Below are 20,779 nucleotides of genomic sequence, written 5' to 3'. Positions count from 1 at the left end.
CCCATCTTCGCAAATTAGCCAAGAGGCACAAAACGCGAAGTAAAATAAACTAAATCAATCAATGAACATGAGGTGATGTGGAGGTATAGTGCTCCACATATTCTTGATCTCGGCCATTGTTAAGATGTGATGAGCATCACGAACGGCCGCCTTTACCCCACAGAGTTTCCCTCAGGTACTTATTTAAGAGGCTGGGTGGGCCTCAGAGCAGCGCAGAAACAAGGAAATGACTGGAAAGAATTCTGGTCCAGATCTCCTGCCCCGGGATTCAAACCCGGGTCTTCCGCGATGTAGCCAGATGATATACCAACTTTTTTAATACTAGAACGGCGGGAGGGGTCAAAATGACCCCTACCTTCACCGTTTCTTTAATAACTATCCCGTTTTTCTTATTTCTTCCTCGAAATGTTGTGACTTTTCATAATTCTTAGTCCTTTTTAAGATGGTATATTGAAATCTACAAAATAAATTTATTTCTGTGAAATTTCATGTTATACCCCTAGCCCCTGTAAAGTTTCATTTATGCGTGCTGAAATATGAAGGTTAGGTTGCGGTTCCTGTGTCAGCCTGTCTTTAGTATGTTCCCACTTGTCACAGTTTACATATCGTCATGTAGGTAGTGTTCTTGGACCGGGAAGGACGTCTCCGAACATGTGGCATCAAATAGTAGTTTCTAGTGGTAAAATGTTGCGTATTCTGGAGTGTTCAGTATATTGATGATTATAATTTTTGTTTGTAATCAAAATGTATCACAAACAACCTGAACACTTTGATTATAATACATAAAGCACAGAAAATAATATAAATTAATATTATGTTCCCATTCTAAAATAATTAGAATTTTAAATGCATTTCTAATGAGGGGCCAAAATGACCCCTTTCCGCTGTTCTAGGAGGTATCAGATCCTTCGCCGGTCTAGTGTTCATGGAATACCCCTAATCGGTAGTATCCCCCGTTATTAACTTTTACTCAATTTTCACATGTGTCAATTTTTATTAATTTATCTGTTTTCTCATTTTGGACAAACACAAACATCCACCTCCGGGACCTCTCTCTTCGTAGCGTGCTGCCAACTGAGCTACCGCGGCTCTTATACTAGTTAAAAATCAACCAAATAGAAATTCTGTAGCCAACTATCGTTATTTTAGTGTTGTCTAGTGCAAAATTGTTATCTGCAGGAGATAATGACATTTTCTGAGCTGGAATGAATAAGGTATACGTTTGAGCTTTCAAAACATTTCCAATGACTTGCATTCACGGGATTCTTGATCAAGAGTTGAACTGCCACTTCCTCCCTCAGAGGTTCTTATCAAGTAGTCCTGCCTCACAGTCTACCTACTTGATAACAAATAAATATTTGCCCTTTGTATTCGATCGCTTGGAACGTTCCAAACAATAGATTTGTTTACCGAAGAATTATGCGTACCGAGCGAACAATAGACTAGCGCCAGCAATGTTTACATGGAATCTTTCAGCAAGACATTTTCGTCGTCTGTGTATCAGGTGGCAATTGCTGGCTGATAAAATTCTTTATGATTAACTCCTGCACGTTGAGTGTTCGATTCTCGGCCAGACGATGGGGGTTCCTCTGTGTTTCAATTTCATCTACTCAGGGACGTCGGAACTTATTTTGGAGTGGGGGAGAGGCAGGTTCTCAAATCCGCCGAACAGTTTTTACAATCTCCCCCCCCCACACACATATGTATATATATATAATAATTATTTTTAAATAGCTTATTATATTTTATTGTTATATTTATATATTTATACATATAATAAATATAGAGTTATTGAATATATGAATATCCACAGTGACGAATCCTCATAAGAAATAAGAGGATGCCCAGAGGCCTCTATTAAGGATAATTTTATTACTTATAATTCCATAAAACGGCGCTCAATACAAGAAAACTGAAATATTACGTGTTTCGATAATTGCCGCAAATATCCATCCGTACCTGGTACTTGAGCTTCGCATGCAGTGAGGCATTATTTCTTTAGTAACAACTGAAAATGCGCTCCAGGCCTTCCCGACGGTGTAGTGTAACGTCGTTTCTTTGTAATCAAAGGGTCCCGGGTTCGATACCTTGTGGAGGCCCATAGTGGTTCGGATCCAACTTTAACATGTAAGTCCAGTCCCGATTAGCCTATCTGTGCATAAATTGTACTTAAAACACCAAATGAAATCAAATCAAATCAACAAACACGTGGACAACAAAACACAAACTTCCATGGTGGGTTTTACACTAGTTCTTAGACCACACGCCAGAACCTCGTTAACCTGCAAAATTCTGTCCGGCGTGTTCTAACTACATGGAGGCGAGGTTGACGTTTGGGTGTCTCTAGAAAAAATTATAACCTTACACCCTGAGAGGACGATAGATAAAGTTCTCTTTTGATAGGTATTGTTTATTGTTGTTCTCACATATTGCGATTGATGTTCATACCTTTTCATGGGCGCATTACGTGGAAAGAGGGAAGGACTTGTCTTCACCCCCAGAAAGGTATTACTTCTTTCGTCACAAATTGTCTGACCATCTCAACTGACATAAATTTAGTCGTTCAGATAAAATTGTTTCTGCAATGAGATACCTTGGAAGGCTAGAAAGCTGTTGTATTTGTATGAAATTGCATGACGGGTACAGACCTCAGTGGAAGAATGGTTACGACGCTACGACGACAGGGGTCTCGGGTTCGAATCCCGGTCTGGGCATAGGTGTTCTTTGTGAGTGTCCATTCATCAATTTCATCATACCTTCACTTATCCTCATTTTCGAGATTAGCCAAAAGTGAAAGAAAAGGGAAGTAAGATATACCAAATCAATCCATCAGATGCCGAATGAAAAACCGACTTCATTTGTGCTAGGCGCTCTAAACTCAGTATACTCAGTAGGGCTTATATTGAGCCACAATGTACAATAAAATGTTTAAAGTATAATGCGCTATTTAGGAGGTTACTGGAGGCCCAGTTTCATTTTTCTGCTGCTATGAACGCTGCATATTTAGAGTTTTAGAGCTGAAATTTTGATACCTTAGAGTATTTGTCAATTATTGGAACTGAATCCAACAATTCACATGTTTCAAGATAGTAGACGAAAGCCCGATTTTCTCTATCTTGCAAGAGCTTCAAATACTACTCATTTTTTCTACACTACATTCTAGTGGAATAAGAAATGGAAATCTGAGATAATTTTATCTCGTTACTCAAGTTATAAGCTTTTAATGAAAAAAAATATATAGGCTAATATATATTTAATACAGTATGTAGTTTAGAAGGGACGAGAGATGAAATGCAGGCGTCACCAATTTTGTGACAGCGATTAATGCAGAAAATATGGAGGTTTCAAACTAATTTAATGTAGCCACTAGATAAGTTGACTGCGAAATCATTAAACCTCTTTCTGAGGTCTAAAACTAAGCCATCAGGCCTGAACATGACGTTTATAGCAAACAGTAAATTTTAATAATCTAAATGGCCAAGAAATAAAAGTTCCTCCCTTTCCACGAGAGGAAGTGGTTAATACAGTCCAAAGCTTACAGCGTTAAAACCCGAAAGTGGTATATCGAGACAATACTTGTATATCTCTATAGTCTCGTAATTTTCTGTCCTTTCACACACAAAATATAAATTAATAAAGAAAACGTTAAGGACAAAGTAAAACTTACGAGTCTTTTGATTCTATATCAGGCGACTAAATGCAGGGCAGTGATCTTCCGACGCAACCATGTAGTCTGTGAACTTTCTGCAAATGATATACACATATACCTAGATATATAAACTATTACATCGCTTGGTGCGGAAGGAAATTCAAACTCATCACTACAATTCCCATAGTAAATGCCGAAACACAACTTCTGCTGTTATTCTACTCTGAACAATGACTGTGTCCTCTGACCAAGTCTGGGAAGGGAAGGAGAGATTAGCCTAGACTTGAATTTCCAAGAACTTAAAAGGTCCTATCTCATGGCCGATAACCTTTTGACAGCAAGAGGTCCTTAAAGAAAGCTGATGTTCGGAAAGTGCACCGGAAGATTTAAAGTTAAGCTGTCCTCTGTGCCCCTCCCTGGTGTATTGTTATATGCGAGCGCACTTGTGTCCAAAACCTGGCAGACTTCAAAACAAAACTGGAAACAGAAGCAGGGACTTCCTTCGGGTATACTTGATTTGTAGATACCTGACTGCGATATCACGTGCTTCTTGCTGTTAACGGAAACTTGACTGCACGTTAACATATCGAATGCAAAAAATATTTTTCCAAATGTTCTTATCACTCAAAATAACTTGAAATAGATATTGTTTCAGGGGGGAGGTTAGCAAAAACACAATCTTGCCACCTCTCTGTGGTTTCTTCACATCAAGCAATACTGAATGTGAGCGTATTGGCCCCACTCATTCTCGATCTCGACCATTTCGCAGGCGATGTGATCAACACTAAGCTCCGGCCGCCTTTACCCCCCAGGGTTGCCCCCAGGTACCCATTCATTTAAGGCTGGGTGAATCCGGATCCGGTTTCCGATCTTACCCACCCCAGGAATCGAACCCAGGTCTCCACGTTGCAGTCACACGCCCAAACTACTTTTTTTTTCATTTTTAAGGTAAGACCCCTACGCGGCTGCCTTCCCCATACATCAATTCATACATACCAATTTCTCTCAATTCTCGATTTTCATCAGGACAGACAAACATAAACATCCATGTACGAGTCGGGATTCGAACCCGGGTTCCCTGACGTCGTAATGTGCTGTACTAACCACTCCGCCACGGAGGTTGACTAACATATCTAGTGGAAAAACTGACTAGACCAGCGCGTCGTCTCGCATTCGTCTAGAATTTTGATCACCTTCAACTTTTACTTAGCAGGCTCAAGCTCCATCTGCTCCCCCCCCCCCGTCCCCCCGTCCCCTGGTTTGGAGTCCTTGCATCCGTGGAATGTAGTTACAGATGAAAAGAAGTGATTTAAAATTAGGCTTCCCTCTGCCCCCTCCTCCTTTCTTATCAGGGTACAAAAAAAAAAGGTAAAGTGTTCCCCTGTGTTTAGCACCACGCCATGAAGGCGTATAGGGGGTGTGGGGGTAACGCCACACACTTTCTTGATCCGGTCGTGAGTGGGGGTGATGTGATCAGCACCACGCCCCTGACCGCCTTTAAAGCTGTGGTTCTCAACCTTCGTGAGACCTTGACCCGGTAAAATCTATTTTTTAAAAAAAAGTCAAAGCCCGGATCCCTAGAATTTTCTTCGTAAATACCTTCCATGTATTTAAAATGTTTTACACGAATTAACATGTACCCTCGAAATTAAATATTCATAAATAAATTCTGGGATAATCATAAAGGATAATAGTTAGATTACGTATAGGCATGTTGACAAATATAAAAATATGAATGGAGTAGCTGTAACGTCGCATTGTAATCAATTGATCCTGGGTTCGACACTTAACTAACTAACTAACTCTCTAGCCTTCTTAAACCCGAAGGTTCATGGCTGCAGCAACACAGGCCTTCCATCTGTTCTTATCCTGACGAAGATCTATATACTCTATTCCATCCCTACCGATTTCCTTTAGGTCCATTTCAACGTTGTCCCTCCATCTTCGTCTTGGCCTTCCTACAGGTCTCTTACCATCAGGTTTCCCAACAACAATCCTGTAAACTCCTCTTTCCTCTCCCATTCGTGCCACATGGCCTGCCCACCTAAGTCTTCTTGATTTGATCATTCTAATAACATTTGGACATGAATACAAATTATGTAGTTCTAAATTATGTAACCTTCTCCACTCACCTGTCTCCTCATCCCTTTTAGGTCCAAACATTTTCCTAAGGATCTTATTTTCAAATACTCTCAATTTATGTTCTTCTTTCAATGTAAGGGACCAAGTTTCGCATCCATATAATATTAGAGGCAAAATTACTGTTTTGTATATTTTAACTTTTAGTTTCTTAGATATTAAACGAGAAGACAAAAGTTTATGAAGAGAGAGGTAACATTCATTTCCTGAATTAAGCCTACATTTTATTTCCTCTTTAATATAATTTTCACATGTTAATATTATTCCTAAGTATTTGAATTTGGAAACTGGTTCAAATGAGGTGTTATCAATAATTAGATTTTGTTTATTACCTAACACTTGGTTTCGGCCTGTAAGCATATATTTAGATTTCTCTTTGTTAACCTCCAAACCTATCTCTTTAGCAGTTTTGAAAAATATTTTGCATTATTCTTAATGCATCCCCTAATAAATCTACATCATCTGCATATGCTAACAACTGAGTCACACCGTTTAATTCTAGTCCTTCGTTAGTTTCTTTTACCTTCCTAACAGCATATTCTAAGGCAAAATTAAAGAGCAATGGAGATAATGCACCCCCTTGTTTTAACCCATCATGAATTGTAAATTTGTCAGACACATTAATACCCACACGAATTTTACTTTCTGTTTCACTGGTGCATACTTTTATCATATTAACAAGCTTCTTAGGTATTCCAAACTCTACTAATATATTATATAATTTATCTCTTTTGACCGAATCATATGCTTTTTTGAAATCAATGAATAGCTGATGGACATTTTGATTATATTCCCACTTTTTTTCAAGTGTCTGTCTGATGTGAAAAATTTGATCTGTAGTTGATCTGTTACGTTTAAATCCACATTGATAATCACTTATAATTTCATTAGCATATGGGGTTAGTCTTGTTAAAATAATGTTAGATAACATTTTATATGTTGTTGTTGAGAGTAGAGAAATTCCACGGTAATTATTGCAGTTCATTTTATCATCTTTTTTAAACACACGAACAATTATGGATTCTTTCCACTGTTGAGGGATTTCTTCTTTATTCCAAATAACAAATTAATTTATGAATTTGACATATTAACGAATTTCCACCATATTTAATTAACTCAGCTGGTATTAAATCAATGCCAGGTGCTTTGTTATTCTTTAGCCTTTTAATAGCATCTGGTGGTCACATACTAGTGCGGATACTAATTTAAACTGTAGGTCCAGTCTAGATTAATCTATTTGTGCATAAAGTGGACTTAAAAAAACTCACAACTCAAATATGAAATTAGGATTACTGGATGTTTTTTGTCATTTTTAAAGCAGAACCTGGTATAATTGATACCATGGCCGCGACCCGCAGGTTGAGGAACACTGCGTTAAAGAACGGCCATTATTTCTCACAGTATATCAAAGTTTTTCTTGCAGACATTATTTTGCGCGGCTGTATCTCAGAGAACGTGCATTTCCAGCTCATTGTGCGTGAGATAAATTCCCATTCTGATTTGTACGCGACTGATATTGTACACGATTACCAAAAATTAAAGCCACACTTTGCTGTGAAGTGTTCATAGCAAAGTGTTGCCCTTGTCAACACTGCATCATTTTCACTAATCGTAAACAAATGCGACTGTAGGGTTAGGGCTGGTGTCTTGGCTCTTGAATAAGTAATTATGTCCCGGCTTCGATTTCCGATGCAAGCACATGCCAACGAATCGGATTCTATTATTATGCTGTAGGTCAAATCCCAACTAGTCTTTGAGTACATAATTTGTGCTTAAATAACAAAGTCTTAATGCTGTCATTAGCATATGAAAACGATGGGTTAATCACCGGTCAACCACGTAACGTACAAAACAACGGCAGCCAAGGTTGTTGCCTCCCACGTATGGAAGGTGATAATTGTTGCCCCTGGTTCATTGTGACCACTGAATCGAAAGTGAACGCAATGTAACGGGGCAGGCTTATCTCTCTTCCGACCCAATGCCATTGAACTCAATAAAGTTCATTGGAAACTGTTCGACCCAAATGGCCAGCGCGTGGTGCATGAACGCAACAAGAGAGATTTTAGAGGTCTCGGTCGTAAATGGAAATCAGAGGGGCATCGCGGTTCGGCAGATGCCAGAAAAGGAATTGCACGCGAAGTCGGTCTTAAATGTGAAAGTGATGGATTCTCTAGTGAAAGGGAACTAACACAACATCCGCGAATTCCTGTTTGGAAATATCAATCCCAAGAGTGACAGACGTTCACGGTTGTCATCAAAGACCCATAACTGATTGTATATTCCTGCGTGTGTCGCCTAGCACTTTGAGAGGTCGACTCTGGATATCGCCACCCAAGTTCCCGTGTTGGCCTGGACATTGACATTCCTCGTCCCTTCATCAACTTCATATAATCACCATTCATCCACGTCGTTGCGATTAGTCCATATTGGCAGAAAGGCAGCGCCAAAATAAACATACCAAACTAGTATAATATGTCATATAAGCAAAAGAATGATTCTTCCCGATAACATACTGGTTAATACTCTGTGTTTCCGCGTTGGATTACCACTAAGGACACATGTCGGTGCTTTAGATACACTCTAAACTGTAGGACAAGTTCCAACGAGGACATTTGTGCAGAAATGGACTTAAAACATTTTAATTACCAAATACGGTTTACTTCACTGCTCGATTGACATTAACACTTGTCTCAAAAATCTTTTATGTATATACTTCAATTTTTAAAATGTTGTTTTGTTCGATGACATATTTGAAAACTTAATACTAGGGTTTTTAGTATAGGAGGGGGGAGGTTGGGGAAGTTAAATAAATAAATTTATATCACTTGAAGCAGGGGTTTAAGTGTTTAAGATCTATTAATATCGTAATTTTTCTAGACCCTGTCTGCAACTCCAGAAAACAAATTTCTGGCCACTACTATAATATATCAAGAGATCAATATAATACTGCATTACTATTGCCTGTTCACATATTTTATCCGAAGAGTTACGTTATAATTTGTTTTTTTTATTTTTGTTGTTATTGATTTCCTAGTTTAACACGGCTTTAAAAATATATCTCATTCATGTGGTTTATTTTATATATTTTAATTCTAATTACCAAGGCACCTCTTGTATGCTGATATTTTGAACAACAATTTTAAATATAAACCATTTATCCAGGTAAGAGAAAGCACATACATGCACATGGATATATGGGTTATTTAGAGTAGTAAATATTAGTAAATAAATGCATGTTTTGTTCACTTTCACACAGTGTCACATGTTGGTATCTTGTTTGATGTCATGTACTGTATAGTGTTTGGAAATTCTTTATGAATTTACATGTAACATATTGATGTAAATATGCATACCTGATTGTGTGGTTATCAGTTACTCTCTGAATTATTGTATCCAGACAAACAATACAAATGAAATAACTAAATGTGTCAAGATCGATTTTCTTCTCTGGGGTTATCCTGAGGAATGAAGTATCATGTGATTCTCCCCCATGCACGTACTCCACACACACAAACATGTACATATTTCCCCAATAAAACAGATTAAGTCCAACATTTTCATCCGGAATAAAAATTATTTCATGTGATCACAAGAGTAAACACTAATTTTAATATACTACCCTTTTGTTTCTAAGATGTCCAGGAAGATCGATTATAATCGATAAATGTCGTTTGGACACATTCTAATAATTGATTTGGATGTGACTTTATACGAACTCTAAGACAGTGACGCGCTTCAAGGAGGGGGTTTGAATATCTTAGCAGCCGTTGTTATGTTTCACACTTCATATCTTCTTTCTAAGAAAAATGTGTCACAGGAAGGTTATGACATGCATCAACTTTACTAACATGCCACTCAGTCTCCTTATCTCATCTGAGCATACATTGCAATTTACTGAAAATTTGCCACTAAAACTTCTACAAATATATGTATTAAAATTATATGCAGATCTATATGACCATCTCTAATATTTTATTATTTTGTGGAACATTTAGCCGCCCCGGTGGCGGAATGTGTTGAGTGGTCGGCTCATGATCTTGCCACCGAAGGCTTAGCGTTGAAGCCCTGGTCTGCGAATGGATGTTTTTTTATGCATATCTCATCACCAGTTTCATCCAATAATCCTCTTCGACATGAAGCAGAAAAGCGACGTAAAAGAAGAAAAATACAAACAGTGAGGACCCTAAAGGGCGGAAACCAGGGAGGAGTCTTAGCCCCTCAAAAAATATTTGGAAAATATTTTGACTACCAGTATATAATGACATTATTTTTACCGCATCCACTATTCTGGATTATCTTGCAAACTCCAGATGATTTTTGCATAACCACCCATTTCTCACCCTGGTCCCCCCTGGCTCCCCTTCTAACATTTGCTGGCGTTGCTACTGAATACAAATACATCATTGTATGGAACTTTACATTTTATTATTGTTGCATTTGTGGTGCAGCCAGGTAATAAACTGCACCGATAAATCTGGAAACTGCACAGTCTTGTTTGTCTGCAGTTGGAACACACAAGATCAACGACATTTGGAGGAGGAAGTGGTCATTCCTGTCCGTAATTTCTGATGTTTGAACCTAAAACATATCGACCCGTTCTTCCGTTGTTCCTACCAACCAGCCTTTGCATTACACGATAACATCACACCGTCCGATCGATTAGCGGATGTCATAACTGGAAAAGCTTACTCCTCCGTGATATTGACTGAGCAGCAGACTCTACCAGCTGCTTCCTGTCTTCTCATCACGTAGAGACAGTGAACCCTCGCCTTCTCAACCAGGGGTTTAACCAGAATATTTCATTTGGGGGGGGGGTAAGGGTAAATTTTGAGCCAAAATTACCATAGATTTGGCCCTTTTAATTTTTTTGGTGGTGTTTAGGAAATTTTGAGAGTGTGTGTGGATAAATCACTACCCTGAACAAACATGATTTCATGGAAAACTTTTTTCAAATGTTCTTAAACCATATCTTATCATCGTAATTGTGTTCTGTGGTGCTCTATTTGATTACCGTTAGGTATTGTCTTTTCTTGCTTTACATCGCATTTCTGCCTCTTTAGGCTAATAGCGACTTTAAGAAGTTAATGAAGGTACATTTACAAAGCAACATTCGAAATCGTGATTTCAGCTGTAAATGTGATCGGCTACCAAGGTGTCTCATGAAATGTGTGATTTGACAAAACACAAAAATGCATCCATGTCTCACCCATAATTCGAACCTGGGATCTGTGGTTTAATAACACGTTACGCTGAACACTTCTAATTGTTTCTATCAGAACACATAACCGATGATAAATGGATGTAGAAAGGAGAAGCTAAAAGTAGAAAATATTTTTGATGTATAGAGGGAAGCTACAAAGATGACCATTCGAATGATGAGCTTTGCTGAATATGGAATATAGATGTTTCTATAAACTTATATAAATAGCATGTCAAAGTAAATTTTAAATATTTGTGACGTAATATGTTTATGGCACGTCGCAGATACATACTCAGTTACGTACTTACAGTTGTCTTCGTTTCAATGACGAGTTTGGATGAAACGAAGACATTCTTGCTGGTCTCTTCTAAACCCTTCCCCTGCAAAAAATTCAAAAAAAGAAATGGCTATTAATACATGTATTCTAAACTTCACTTATAATGTTGACTTATTATGAAAGTAAAATATAAAACCACACTGTAAATCACATAACACAACACATGCACAAAGATGTGTAAGAAAGTTCCAATACCCTGATTTCTAAGGGCAATCTGTAACTTCGTAAAAGGATCATTTCGAAAAGGATAATATAAAATTTCAGGAACTATTAATGCAATGAAATCCAATGAAAACGTATGGGCATCAGTCGAGAGGTGATATTTTTAATGTGTGAGCACAACATTTCAGAATTACCATTTAAAAGTTGTTTTTTGTAACAGGGTAACATTTACAAAACTATTAATTGATTTTGTGTTTTAAGTCCACTTTATGCACAGGAAGGCTAATCGAGACTGGACCTACAATTTAAAGTGGGATCCGAACCACTATAAGCCTCCACCGGGTATCGAACCCGGGACCCCTTGATTACATACAAAACTATATATATATATATATATATATATATATATAACTAATTATCTAGCCTTCTTAAACCAGAATGTTTATGGTTGCAGCAACACAAGCCTTCCATCTGTCCCTATCCTGGGCAAGATCAACCCAATCTTTTCCATCCTTACCGATTTCCTTTAGGCCCATCTCAACGTTATCCCTCCATCTTCGTCTTGGCCTTCCAACAGGTCTCTTACCATCAGGTTTCCCAACAAAAGTCCTGTACTATATGTATACACACACACTGTACCATACAATGAAATCATGAATATGCATAATGTGAGTCGAATGGTGTTAATTTGAAATTATATTGGTGACATTTTTGAGCGAAGTGTACGAATGTTTTCCATAACTTTAAATAAAACATTGACCCTTTCTTACATCTCAGTTGATAGAGAACACACTCCTTGTAGTACCTCTCAAGATGGACACCACATACGTTCAAAATGTCACCTGCGGTTTCGTCTTATGAATGTTTGTGAGTCGTTAAAAGCATGTACAGTTTAGTCTTCTTTTCAAAACAATTAGCCCATTAGGAAGTTATAAACAAAAGGAGTAAAAGTTAAAGCGTACTGTACTGAATATTTCCAGTAAATATGGTGAATTACTCTTACTTTCCGATTAATTTTTTGAGTTCCAAGTTCATTAGTTTTTCAGTAGTAACAAAATAAAATAAGGGAGTTTTGAGGTAAATTCCCTGTGTTTTAAATATTCTTGCATGTATATAAGTATGTGCGTGTATGTGTATATGTGTATATAAACCGGCTACATAAGTGTTTTTGTATTTTTTATTTATATTTCCATTATCAGAAAATTAATATGAGTGTGACTAATAACCACATTATTTCATTAATTGTGATGTGGACTCTTCTAAAGAAGAACGTAAAAGTGGTTAATCCTATTTATTGACGAAGATATCAACTGCAGTTTCGAAACATTTGACAATCTAAATACAAATGACGAAAAATAATATCTTCATTTTCTAAATATACCTACCCCATAATGAAACGTAATTACATTAATTTTCTTGTAATTTTTGGAACAATTAATATATTTTAAGGTGGGCTATTTCAAAGAGTTGAAGTAGATTTACTCAAAGCATACGATATCATAGGAAACTTATATTTTTTTCTCTAAAATTACACAAATTTAATTTATTTTCTTCTAATATTTTAGTTCAAGCACGAACTGAGGAAGTAGTCTTCGGCAATCTTTCAGCTTATGATTCAGCTTTAGACGATTTGACGATCAACGATGCACTTCCGTGTTCTGGTGCTACTTAATGTGTTTACTCACATGACGACGGTGTTGCTTCACCCTGCAGACATAGGAGCTGCATCTGGCAGATCGGTAAGTTTTCGCATATGTTGGAAGAATATTGATTTTCAGATACAGAATTACAAAAACACGAAGCAATTTGCTCAAAATGTCAGCATATCTCAAGTATTTTTTCCTGTTGCATACATTTGCCACTTGTTTTCAGTGTTGCAACTTATCCAAAAGTCACACCGCAATTTGCATGCATGTGTATTTTGTATGTTCAAATGCGTTTATGATGGACGATTTAAATTAAAGTTACGAAATAATTAACATTAGTAAATAGTTAATTATTTTTTTGTCTATCTTACGTGTTCCTTGATTGATTTGCTTTATTTTACTTCGCTTCTTGTGCAACTTTTGACTATTTTACGAAGATGAGGATGAGTGATGATATGATAAAATTGACGAATGGACACTCACAAGCATCCATGCCCAGGCCAGGATTCGAACCCGGGCCCCTGGTGTCGTAGAGCGATGTGCTAACCACTCCGCCACGGGGGCTGGCGTACGTGTTCTTGTTCTTGTATCTGTGTAAACTTATATAGTTATAATTACTTCATAGCATACTCTCCCTATCTTTAAATTAACTTATGCTAGTGGACTACGCCGATAACACAGTGATAAGCACTCTATCCGTCTCGTATTCGATTCCGGATGGAGACACATATCAATATTTCTGGTTTCAATTGCATCTAATGATCCTATTCTACCTGTGCACAAAGTAGATTTTTGATTTTATCCTAGAGAATATGCTAATATGTTTTATATATAAAATGTCTTCATTCATAACAACCATTGTTCAATACACTTTACTGATGTGCTAATGAAATAAAAATAAATTTTCATTGCTACACAAAAGTGTAACCTACTCGAAATAAACATGATGCAGAAATGAAAATTCAACAACCCGAAACAGATAAAGAGTTTTAAATAATAATACATATTCAGTGTATATTAAAATGTAGTTAAAATAATTATACTCTGTCCCGGATATCTCTGGAGCAAGCGAACGAAAACAAGTCTCTGCGCAAGCTCCGGCAATAAACACGTGAGAAAAAAAAGAATTGCATGGAAAGGGGAAAAGCGACTGCAGTTACCAACCTTCGCAGCAGCGTGTACTGCTTCGCTCTGCCCACTCGATCCACCCCCTTCTCTGCCGCTATGCGCTACCTTGCTCCAGAAATAGATTAGACAGAGTATAAGAGGAAGGAGAAAAGTAAATAACTATTAAACGTATTTCTTTAGTTGATACCGTTAAGCAAATTTATTCTAGTTAATCCTATTCATGATATGAACACAACTCTATAAAAAAATTAATATAAAACATATTTAAATTAATAAATTAATTTTAATAATGCCGCGCCAATAACCTAGACATTTCGTTCCAAATGCCATTCATGTGAATGGTATAATGATTCTGACTTGTCACTATTTCACCCGAAAGCATTAGTAGGGGACCATGACTTGACAGCCAGAAAACAGCGGCGACCGTACTCGATGCGTCGACCACGCGTCATCCAATAAAAAGGCGTTTTGGTAGGCCATGACTCTGAAAGGGCTGTTGTGTCAGTGTCACCGAGTTTAGTTTTTCTATGACCTAGTGCGTCGAGTGCACGACTGAAGGAGTTTCCGTTTGAAAATGTGTGTTCGTTCTTTTGATTTTGTCCTTTCATCAGTTTCATCTATTCTTCTTCTTCGTCGTGATTAAGGGGTAGAAAAGCCACTTGACGTGAGAAAAAAATAATAATTAGATTGAATTTCATGTTTGCTACCTTGAAAGTAATATTTCCTTTCTTGTAACAAGAAGGAAATGGCCATAGTTCTGCATACTATGAGACTAGACGTTATTTGACTGTCTCGTGCCGAGTACAAGTTGAAGTAGGACATACATTGATCGGTTTGCATCGTTTGTTGCAAAATGTGAACCAATATGTAGGTTGTTCTCTTGGAAACATTATCGACAACCTAATGGCACATTTATATCCAGGCACACTTCGTGGTTACTTTATTGGGGTTATTCTTGACTAAAAGAATATAAATTTTCTAGGTGTGACGGAATAGGACTCAGAAAGGCCAAAATAAATATCCGTCTTTGTCATGGAGCAAGAAATGAGAAATGTCCCCCGTAAGTTATTCGTGTGCAGAGTCAATTTCTTCCTATTGATAAAAGATGTAAAATAAACTCCGATGCCAAAAACGTGTCCTAAGTCCGAAAATAGCGTCCAAATTTCACCCGCAGAGCTTGATATTTTTCTATTTATTTTCTAAAGGGTTGACTGGACAGAAAAAATGTTTGAACAAAAAATGTTCAGCATAAAATTCTTACAAGAAAGTTTGTAATATTTTTTTATTATCCTTAGATCTTACCTGACAATTACATACAAATGCCGAACATTGTAATTTTTCTCCTTTATGTCAAGTTATTAACCTTAATCCTCAAAATGTTGTTTTAACTTATTGAAAATTATTAACTACACTCATTGACAAAAGAATGAAGCACCTAGAAGGAGTGGTGGAAATAAAATGAAATTGCACCTGTTGACAGGTTATGTGACTGTATTGCAATGATTACAAAATCAGATCAAACGGACATCAGAGTGTGCAGTACGGGCGTACTGCTGACTCCATGTCAGTAGGATGTGATATCCCCTCGGGTCTTGATAGATGCCCCAATTCGATTTGGAATGGAGTCGTAGAGCCTTTGCATCCTCTCCTGAGGCAAGTCGGCCACAGCCGTTGTAACTGGCATATCCTGCAAATCGGCACTGGGTGGGAGTTGACGTCCGAGCTGATCCCTTACATGTTCTATCGGGAACAGATCAGGTGATCTTGCTGGCCACGGGAGTACCTCAACATTATTGTAGGCAGTCCATAGATACATGTACCGTGTGCGGACGAGCGTTGTCGTGTTGAAAGACTGTACCAGAATGCTGTCTCAAGAGGGGTAACACATGAGCACGCAGGATGTCCGTGACGTAGCGCTGTGCCGCCAGAATCCCCAGAACCACTACCATAGGTGATCTGAAGTCATACCCAATGTCTCCCCACACCATGATGGTAGGGTAATGACGGTGTGTATCTCCACAACATTGGCAGGATGTGTCCTCTCCCCTCGGCTCCGCCATACTCGTACACGGTGGTCTTCCGTGGTAATGCAGAACTAAGATTCATCGCTGAACATGATGCAACGCCACTAGTCACTGTCGTCAGCAGTCAATGCCTCCTGGTTACGGCAACACTCCAAACGCAGCTGTTTGTGTTCTGGGTGTTAACGGCAGCGTCCGCATGGGAAGGTGAACTCGTAGTCCGACTGCTGCCAGCCTACGACCAATGGTGCGGGATGACACAGGGTGTTGTGGAGAGTCCTGTACGTGTGTCCGGATAATAGATGCAGATGTCATGGGGTTGCAAAATGCTTGTGCGCACAATACTGCGATCCTCCCTTGGTGTGGCCAGTCTTGGTAGACCGGAACCGTCACTACATCTGTAGGTGCCTCCACGTATCCATTGCTGTCAACATCTGGCCACTGTGACATCTGAATGGCCGAGAAGCCTGGCAATTGCACGATTCGACCAATCGGCCTCATGGACTCCCAATACGGCCCCATTCGAATTCCGTCAAGTGCTGGTAACGCTGTCTGATGCGTCTACGAGGCATTCTCTGTGTTGCTCACCTTCTCTCACGGTGCTGACTGACCGTCTGACGCTCCACACACGCCTTATGAACGCTACCAGGTCTGATAACACTATCATTCGGTGGCACAACTAATGTACTCTGGTGGCCGTTCTAGGCGTTACAAATCATTGCAACTCTAATCATTTATCATGTACATACATATCGAAGGTGTGTACGAAATAACGTTCAAATTGGACCTATCCTTCTGGGTGCTTAACTTTTCTTTTGTCAATGAGTGTATTTGTATAAAAGTACCAAGTTTCTTTCTTCAAAACATACGTTTATAACAGCCGAAATAATTAGCAAAAATGACGAGAAAAACAATTAAAATAGGTTTGAGAATATGATCGCAAACCTGATTTCACAGGTGTTGATGGGAATTACAGTCCCTAAGAAGTAATATTGTCCCACTTATTATGATCATATCCACCTCCTTACAAGATTCATACGGATCCTTGCGTAGTCGCATAGTATTTTCCTACTTGGTTCTAGCGTACCACGGATAATCCGAGGGTGGGGGAACCTAAATATGCCAACACGAAGACAAATGAAAAGGTATTTACAGCCCTTCAAGTGGAAATGGTAAGGGAGTGTGATGTTTGCTCGAGCCTTGAGAACAGTTCGTGGGATGCTGCTATCTGATTTTAACATGGTGATAATGAGACAGGAAGAAAAATGCTTTTCGAAGAAATCATAGATGGGGATACCATCCCTCCATGATCCTCCTCCCCCTCTCACTTCTAGCACTGGATATTTGAAAGAAAGTGAATTATGTCCAGAAAGTCAGATGCATGGTCGGATTCGGAGGAGCGAAGGGAGACGACATAAATTATGTAACCATTTGGGAAAAGTTATTATACTCAAGCTTAAAGCAAACGTAGTTTTTCCTAAAATTGCCTAATTAAACATTCTTTTTATAGTGCTTATCACACAAGCTGAAATAATGAGATATACTGAGTGAGATGGAATTAAGGATTTTGCAAAATACGTAAAAAGTCAGATTTTAGTAAATTGTTTTAAAAAAATTGATGATATTGTGTTAAATATGTGAGCGTTAAGGGAACTGGGTCTAGCAGACATTTGAGTAAGATTAATTTAATTGAGTGTTAAATAAAATAAGTACACTAATATTTGGTATGCCTCCCCGATGGCGTAGTGGTAGCGTCGTCGCCTTGTAATCAAGGGATCACAGGTTCGATACCCGGTTTAGGCACATAGTGGTTCGGATCCCAATTTAAATTGTAATTCCAGTCCCGATTAGATTTTCTGTGCATAATGTGAACTTAAAACTCAAACTCAAGTTAATATTTGGACGATTTGAGTCGCGTCGATGGTGGAGTGCTTGATTTTACAAAGGCTTCGAAGGTTTTAGGTTCGAGTTCCGGTCTGGTCACGGCCATCTCACCATTTTACCTAATTCTCACTCAACCTCATTGTCATGAATAACGGGATACAAAAACGGGGTGTTAAATAACACATATTATGTGTGCCAACAATTCCAGTATGCTTCGAATTTCATGCTCCTAAAGTACAAAACGTGGAAAAGGGGGGACAAAATAGCTAAACTATAAATACAAAATCAGTACAATTTTCATGGTATCTTGAGAATGAAATGTGGAATCTTTGATTGCAGGTGGTGAACCAGTTCCTGCCGAAAGGCCGCCTTGGTATATCAGAGAACCAGGAGGAGGAGGAAAGCAATGCCAAGGGAACAGATAAAGAGGAAGAAGGTGAGGACGACAGAGGGGGTGGTGGTGAGGAAGCAGGGGGGACGGCAGGGGAGGATATCTTAGATAACGAGGAGCCCACAACCGAACAGAGCCCGCAGGATGGCGAAAGAGACTCGCCCGAAGCCCGACCTGCACCAAGTCCTCCGGTGGTCGATGAGAAACCGGAAACAACCACTCCGTACCAAGAAACGTCGTCGGTGCTGCCTGTCGATGAAGAGGCGGCCGAGCAGAGGACCACCACTCGAAGGGTAGATAGTAGTACCCGAGCTACTACCCAGCCGACCCGAGCCACTACTCAGCCCACACGAGTTACTACCCAATCCATCCGAGACATCGCCGAACCCAGAGGAGGGCAGATGACGACCCCTACCCCTGCCAACCCCGCGTCCTCTAGTCAGAAACAAGGTAAGGTCGAGTGCTTGAAGGAGAGGATCATGCGAGGAAACGGCTGGCGCGAAGAACTTGCATGCGGGCTACTAGATAAGAGAAAATACGATTTCTGGAAGCAACAACTGTTAGTTTTTGTAAACTGTCAAACATATAGCTCGGAACACATTCACGGAAATGAAACAGAAGATAAATGTGATGCTGGATAAATTGTCATCGTGGGATCGGAATTTCTGTGAAAGTATGAAATTTTCATTAAGAAATGGCCAAAAAGGAAATGTATCTCGAAAGATTTGCAATCGTGGTTTCTTTTGTTTTATTTTGCTTATATTCTCATAATTTGCGTACAAAATTAAGTTTTACAAGTTGACCATTACTTAACTTAACCAATGTGAAACATTCGCAAACTCTTATTTGATTTTTGTTTTACTGTAATTGGAACACGCACATTGCCAATTCAACACCTAAAATATTGTAGCTAAGTTCAGAAGTGTTTAAGGGTAGGTTTCCCGTTGTATTGTACTCTGAAAGAAAAAGCGTAACTGCAAATATGTATTTTGTTTCAAATCAGTACTACTTTGCATCCGGTATTTTAACTCAAAATAAACGTTCACGGTTTTCAATCTTGATAAATTCATGTTTTCAATACTTTTTGATCACTATTACCGGTCTTCGTGTTGTAGAAAAAATGGCAGGTTAATTTCTTTGTTAATTTTACTGGCAGAGAAAAAAGATGTTCTGGTTTTTTACTCCGTAAACCAAAGCAACAATTATATTCTTGATTACGTTCGTTTGTCGAAAACGATTTAGCCAAGTTGTGCTTAGGCACTATATCGTATATTAATACTATCTAAACACGTTAAAATATTTCCTCTCTTAGTTTAATATGAACGAAAAAGAACATGAACTGAAGCCTGGAAATGTGAATGCCGCAAGTAGATTTTTACTTAAAATTCTGCATGAGAATCAATGCATGTGCTTTGGTGAATTGCATGAAGCGAGATGCAAGTAACAAGTATCTTTCTATTTTAAAATGTTTCTTAGTTTACGTCGCTTTTCTGCCTCCTTAGGCTAGTCAAGACGACGGGGATAAATGATGATTAGATTCATGAAAATACACTCTCAAAGGAACCAAGTGGTCATGCCACGACTCGAACCTGGAACTTTCACTGGCGACCTCGTGAGTTCAGCACTCGAAGCGTTCAGCTACATAGGTGGCTTGAATTGACAAGTGACTTGAGTGTTCTCATAGTTGCCGGCCTCTCTTGCGGGGTGATTAGCACATCACACGCAATGGCGCTAGAGGGTTTCAGGTTCAAATTCTGATTAACACATTGATGTGTGTTTGTCCCATCATCTATTTCATCATTCATCCCCATTGGCGTGAATAATCTAGAGAGGTTATCTACCTCTACGTCAAGTAATCGAAAAAGAATATTCTCATAACCATCTGGTGACTGCTAAATGTACAGTACTTCATCTGATTTCGTACTATCTACACACCTTACATGGGTGTCCGTAGGAGGGTTATACTTAAATTAAATTCTCTCCGTATATATTCTCCATAATAGTTTAGGCAGCCTAAAATACTGTAACAAACAATTCATTTTACAAGTTGTTTTTCGCTTGTTTCGGTATTAGTAAGTGGTGTACAAAAATGGAAAAAATAATACACTGTAGACCACCTGGGTGGCTAAAAGCGATGAGTACTTCATACACGATACATCAATAACAAAGTCACCTTATGTAATTAAACGGTAAGGTATCCAAGAGAAAATGCTGGAGGTTAT

The 20,779-nt window shown here is 38.6% G+C and overlaps 1 protein-coding gene across 3 annotated transcripts in view; it reads left to right on the top strand.

The window, feature by feature from the left end:
* LOC145981146 (MAM and LDL-receptor class A domain-containing protein 1-like) overlaps positions 1–20,779 on the top strand; it is a 79,159-nt gene that overhangs the window by 11,966 nt on the left and 46,414 nt on the right. The window contains exons 2-3 of one of the 3 annotated variants that reach the window (XM_083114286.1): positions 13,053–13,226; positions 18,506–18,602. In XM_083114286.1, coding sequence (XP_082970412.1) covers positions 13,131–13,226; positions 18,506–18,602 — 193 coding nt within the window. In that variant the 5' untranslated portion in view covers positions 13,053–13,130. Of the gene's footprint in view, positions 1–13,052; positions 13,227–18,505; positions 19,008–20,779 lie in introns of all 3 variants that reach the window. The other 2 variants (XM_083114275.1, XM_083114281.1) reach the window with 2 other exon arrangements.

Source organism: Lepisma saccharinum, chromosome 2, assembly GCF_977018435.1.
Source record: "Lepisma saccharinum chromosome 2, izLepSacc3.1, whole genome shotgun sequence".
NCBI classification, from domain to species: Eukaryota; Metazoa; Arthropoda; class Insecta; order Zygentoma; family Lepismatidae; genus Lepisma; species Lepisma saccharinum.
The sequence above is the reverse complement of the archived record's forward strand: the minus strand, read 5'-3'. Positions and strand labels throughout refer to the sequence as shown.